The sequence below is a fragment of the Notamacropus eugenii genome, chromosome 2 (assembly GCF_028372415.1).
Source record: "Notamacropus eugenii isolate mMacEug1 chromosome 2, mMacEug1.pri_v2, whole genome shotgun sequence".
In the NCBI taxonomy this organism is placed as follows: domain Eukaryota; kingdom Metazoa; phylum Chordata; class Mammalia; order Diprotodontia; family Macropodidae; genus Notamacropus; species Notamacropus eugenii.
In genome coordinates, this window is record NC_092873.1 from 238,123,606 (window position 1) to 238,129,605 (window position 6,000).

The 6,000-nt window shown below is 36.4% G+C and overlaps 1 protein-coding gene across 1 annotated transcript in view; it reads left to right on the forward strand.

Annotated features, from left to right (window-relative positions):
• RAB32 (RAB32, member RAS oncogene family) overlaps nucleotides 1-4,817 on the forward strand; it is a 40,813-nt gene extending 35,996 nt beyond the window's left edge. Inside the window, exons 2-3 of the mRNA XM_072643644.1 lie at nucleotides 1,097-1,374; nucleotides 4,116-4,817. Coding sequence (XP_072499745.1) covers nucleotides 1,097-1,374; nucleotides 4,116-4,262 — 425 coding nt within the window. The 3' untranslated portion in view covers nucleotides 4,263-4,817. The remainder of the gene's footprint in view (nucleotides 1-1,096; nucleotides 1,375-4,115) is intronic.
• Nucleotides 4,818-6,000: the final 1,183 nt, after the last annotated feature.

The following is a 6,000-nucleotide window of genomic DNA, read 5'->3' on the forward strand; positions in this document are numbered from 1 at the left end:
TTAGACTATAAACTCCTTTAGGATAGGGATTGTCTTTTGCCTCTTTTTGTCTGGCCCTCTCTTAGCACAGTGCTGGCTCATAATAGGTGCTTGATCAGTTTGATTGATTGATACTGTGTGGTAGGCACTGTGCTAAGTGCAGGAGATAATAGACAGAGGTGAAATCATATCTGTCTCTAAGATGCTTATGTATCTATGGGGGAAATTTTTTTAGTGATTATCTAATATAAAATATAAACTCAGCCTATCATCTAAAAGTGTCACCAATCTGGCTTTTACCTCCCTTTCCAAATTTATTTCATATTATTCCCCTTTACTTACTCAGGCAGCTAGATGGTTCAGTAGATTGAACGCTGGCCTTGGAGGTAAGAAGACCTGAATTCAAATTTAATGTCAGACACTTACTAGTTGTATGACCCGGACAAGTCACTTAACCTTTGTTGACCTCAGTTTTCTCATCTATAAAATAAGAATAATAATACTACCTACTTTGCAGCTTTGTGAGGCTCAAATGGAGATATCTGTAAAGTATTTAGCACTGTGTCTGGCACACAGTAGGCGTTACGTAAATGCTTATTCCTTCCCCTTTCCCTGTTGAACATTCTAGCCCAACTAATCTGTTGTTGCCTGGGTGTGACATCCCTGTCTCCTACCTCTGTCTATCCCTTTGCTTTACAGGTGGTTTCTCATGACTGGCATGAGTCCTGTGTCTCTTAGAATCCATAGCTATGTTCAGAGTTCACATGCTGCCTCCTGTGGACATCTTCGCTGAATTTTCTTCCCAGCCTTCTCCAGCGCCACATTCTGCCACCTCCCACCCTTCCATCGCTGCCAGTTTTCATTGCTCTCTTCCTTTTCAGAATGACTAGCGTTTACTTATCTGTGTACAAGTTTTTATCCTCCTGATAGAGTATAGGCTGTTTCAAGGCAAAGATTGCTTCAGATTGGTGTGCCTAGAGCAAAGCCTTGGATATATGAGATACTCCACAAATGTTTATTTGATTTGAATATCTTAAAAAAAAAAAAACAGACATTTGAATCATGGATTTATTTTTCTTTCGTCCTAAAGATTCTTTCTTGTTAAATGAATTTTCAGGTCAAGAACGGTTTGGCAACATGACGAGAGTATACTACAAAGAAGCTGTGGGTGCATTTGTGGTCTTTGACATCTCAAGAGGATCTACGTTCGAGGCAGTCCTCAAATGGAAAAATGATTTGGACAGTAAGGTACAGCTTCCAAATGGTGTCCCGATCCCTGCAGTTCTCCTAGCCAATAAATGTGACCAGAATAAGGACAGTGGCCATAGTCCTTCTCAGATGGACCAGTTCTGCAAAGAAAATGGTTTTACAGGATGGTTTGAAACATCTGCAAAGGTGAGAGCTTGAAACTTCAAGGAAAGAAAATGAATGAACTCTGAGTGCAGATTGAAGCTTACTTTTTTCTCTTTCTTTATATTTTTTGCTTTTCATTTTTAATCTTTTTGCAATATGGCTGCTGTCAAAAAATGATTTGCATTTCAGCTGTTTAATTGATATTTTTCTATCAATATATTTTATTTTATATTTTATTGCTTGTCTTCTCAATGGGTAAGGGTTGGGGAAGTGGGAGGAAGAAGGAAAAAACTCAAAATGTTTTAAATGAATATTAAAAATAAATTTCAAAAAACTATTAGAGCTATTCCAAAGCAGAAGCCAGATGGCTTATAGAAAGAATACTTTCTCAGGTATCTATTTGACTAGATGGCCTTTGATGAGGTCTCTCCACTTTCTAAGATTCTGTAAACTAGTAATTATGTATGATGCTTTCATAAAACTCCCTGTTCTAACAAATGGAGGAAAGGAGATCTACTCTTCTTGGCACATGTCGTAGAATGATTTTATTGACCAATTTTAGGTGGTAAGGCTATAATAAAATAATTCCTCTGCATGGATTTCAGTTCCTTTTCTGAATAGGGATTTGAGTAATAGAATCACTGGGCCCAAACATAAGTGTGAGGAATTTAGTCTTCATTTCTCCTAAAATTGTAGTAGTGGGAGTTAAAAGGACATTGCTGCTTCAGTTAAATTCATGATCAATGAATGATATCTCTAGGATGGGAAGTTCGTGAATAATTGCCTTTAGAAATTAGTTTTTACTCTGTGAGGGTAATAGGTATTTAAAATGCCAACTTTAACATGAAGTATTTGTTATTGCAGAGGGAACACATGCATCACATCGAGTTAAACATTTTGAAAAGCATGTTTTTCCAAGCGTATTACTTAAGTCAAAACTATCCACTTCCTTGCAACTGGAGGAATGAATAAAAGTAATTGGTGGTGATACCGTGAGGGACACCTAAGGATGGAAAGCATCACTACTGTTCTATACTAACCATTGTGTATCTAATGACAACTCAAAAATCACGGAGAAGAATGTTGTGATAGCTGCTGATTCCTTAGGATGTTTTTTAACAAAGCTCCGCAGGTATCATACTGTTCAAAATTAATTAATTTGTGCACGATACCCAAAATCAACAATCTGTAGTAAAGGGGAAAAATAAAAAGTGACTGTGTGTAGAACTCATTACATGCTTTAGTGAAGAGACCATTGGAAATATTATCACCATTGGTTCACCTCATATACTTTATGTTTGAGGCACAAGGGGTCTCACGAAGAAGCATTTGTCTGAACTCTTTCTTTTGGTTTAAGTGAATCTCTTAGAGGAGTGGGCAGCTAAGTAGCACAGTGGCTAGAGACGGTGCCAGACTTAGAGTCAGGAAGACCCATCTTCCTGAGTTCAAATCTGGACTGGATATATGGATTTAACCTTGTTTGCCTCAGTTACCTCATCTGTAAAATGAGCTGGAGAAGGAAATAGCAGACCACTCTAATGTCTTTGCCAACTAAACCTCCAAAATGGGGTCACAGAGAGTTGAACACGACTGAAACAAGACTAGTAAGTATGATATTGACTTCTTTCAGGTCATAAAATTTAAGAGCTACAGTAGTGTGTGAATGTAATTGGGACACATTATAGTGTGACATGCTTTCATTTTGTGACATCAGCACTCATTCTTATTCATGTGCTCCTACCAATGACTTGGAACGTCTGATCTTGACCAGATGAAACCAGACTGAGCTTGTTTGCCTATCTTTAGATCTTCCGTCAATTCATTGCTAAATTTTGTTCCACTTACAGGCTTTTTTAAAAATTTTTTTTACCATAAGAATAGCTATTATTCCAAAGATGTAAAAGTTTTAGTTCTTTAAAAAGTACTTTTCAATGAATATTAGAGGACTTATGGAGAATTCAAGAATTTCAGCCTCATTCAAGCCCACAATGAAGTCAGCTGCGCAGAAGTACTAAGGAAAATTAGGGAATTGGGGGGCCTAGGAAGGTCAAGAATTTATAAACTATTGTTGCAAAACAGAGTAAACTTCAGAAAATAAAGATCTCCAGAAGCACTTGGCATGGTAGGGTTGTTAATGATTGATCTGCAGTGCAGCTTAGGTTGCTTGAAATGGCACATATTTCTTTTCTGGTTGCAAACTGAGAGTTAGAAGTTATTTATTAAGTTATGCAAAGAGGAAACAGGAGAAGTAAGATATAAATACAGACTTTGTCTCCGTATCACATGCCTTTTTTCCATACCACATTGCCTCTCTCAAGGACTTCAAGATGCATAGGTAATATTTGAACTGGGAAAGCTGGAAAAAGGAAGATTGTCCTAAAGGTTCCAGAAGAACATGAATGGGAAAATTTGATGAGTGTTTGGGGCCAGTGATAAAATGCATTTTACTGTTAAAAGAATATATATGTGTATAGGTGTGTGTAGGTGTGTATTTCATCCCTGTTTTAAACTCTAAATTCCATGAGGGCAAGATCACCTCTTAACAAAACTTGGCTTCTTCCTTAGGAAGACATAGCACAATATTCTCTGTAGTAACCAAATGCTTTAGAAATGTTCAAAACAATGCTTTTTAAAACAGTCCTTGTTTAAAACAAAGCATTCAACAAAGTCTTAATTTCCTAGAATGCATCTAATCCTGTTCTTAAAATCATTTCCCTGATTCTCCTGAAGAGCATTATTACTCTTTGAAAGATACAACATTGATTTTATTTTTTTCATTTCAGGATAACATCAACATAGATGAAGCAGTTCGATTCTTGGTGGAGAATATTCTTGCAAACCATAAAAATTTTCCTAATGAAGATGAAGTGGGCAAAATAAAGCTGGACCAGGACACTTTGAGGGCAGAGAGTAAATCCCAGTGCTGTTAATGTTCCCCCTGCTACTTTGTTTTGGCATAAAATGATGGCTGACTTTATACCTATCAAGACTTAAACTGAGGCTGGATTCCAAATGAACTGCTGTCTTAGGACTTTTTGTATGGGTGGTTCTTGAAAATGGTGGTATCCCTGGGTACTTGAATTTCTTGGTTGGAAATGGAACTTAGAGTAAATTGTTCCATGCCTTGGGTTTAGAACATGTGTTCAAAGCTTGTCTTTAAACAATGTCAAAATGTTTATGCTTTTTTTTTATTCCTTTTTTAAAAAATAAGCAGACAGTTCTTTCATGTTTGGAAAGACTTCCAAGTTGAATTATTTTATTAAGATTACTATTACAGAAGAAAACTTTACAGTCCTGCTTTTGCTAACACTTTTTACGTATAATTTTTTTTTCTTGAAAAATATCCTGGTAGTTTATCCCATCGATTTAGGAATTAGCCACAGATGGAGTCACTTTCCTTGTTTGACAGTGTTTGGGTTTTTTAAATATATGTATACAAAAGTTTTGCATTCCATATTAAACCTTTTAAAGGTCTATAATTTTAACTTTGTGCTGGTGATTCTGTATTCAAGTTTCTTCTAATACATTTTAATCCCTTAATGTAGGCTTGATCATGGGGACTTCCTAGGGATCCAGTCCTTTCCAGGAAATGACTTTGAAAATTAAGTTTAGACAGCCTTTTCTTCTTTACTCTCCTACAGAGAGAGAGAGAGAGAAAGAGAAAGAGAGAGAGAGAGAGAGAGAGTGAGAGAGAGAGTGGGTGTGTATTCTACCAAGGAGGTCTCATTTCAGATTTGATCAATGGTATAATGATATCCTGATGAACCCAGATGACAAAATTAAAAATTGTGGTCAGCGGAGAATGAATTAACTAGCAAATGAACTAAAATGTTCTGCATTATAAGCTTTCAAGTAAGCCCTGCCCTAAATATTTTGTGGTCATTTAAAACACAGTTAGTAGAAAAATTGAAGGCCAAAGCACCTTGCTGTACACATCTGTTTTTTGAATGAAATTGTCACTTACTGGAAAGGAATGTATATTCTGACAAGATTAATATGATTGTTGTGTAAAAAGATAAGTTTTGAGAACTTATTGGTTACATTAAAATATCTTATTTTAAAGGATTCACTGGCTTCAGATAGACATGTCTTCTGCCTTATTTAAAAGAAGTTTAAATACTGTTCAGTAGTTAAGTTCTTGTGTTACCTAACCATTGCCTAATTACCACTTAAAGTGTACCCCTAGGCAGGTAGGTAGTATATTGGATATGATGCTGCAGTTAGAGTTAAGAGTTCAATGAATTCAAATCCTGCCTCATACTCTTAATTGAGGAATATGACCCTGGACGAGGTCAGTTAACCACTCTCAGACTGTTTCTTCACCTGTCAGTGGTGATTCTAGAACGTACCTTGCAGGGCTGTTATGAGGAAACCTATAAAATGTTTTTCAAACCTCAAAACCCTATATAGATATTGGCAATTATTATTCTTAGAGAGAACACTTAGAGAAGGTGGGTGAGTGTGTGTGTGTGTGTGTGTGTGTGTGTGTGTGTGTGTGTGTGTGTGTAAGCATATAAAGTTGAAAAGCCTCAAACTACTTGTGATTTTTGTTGTGTGTATGTGAATAATTAGGAAGAGAAGAAAAAAATGGCTTCTGTATTCACCTCAGTTTTCATGGGGAAAAGATTCAGTTGTCAGAGGCCAAGAAATGCTTTATAAATGTCTGAT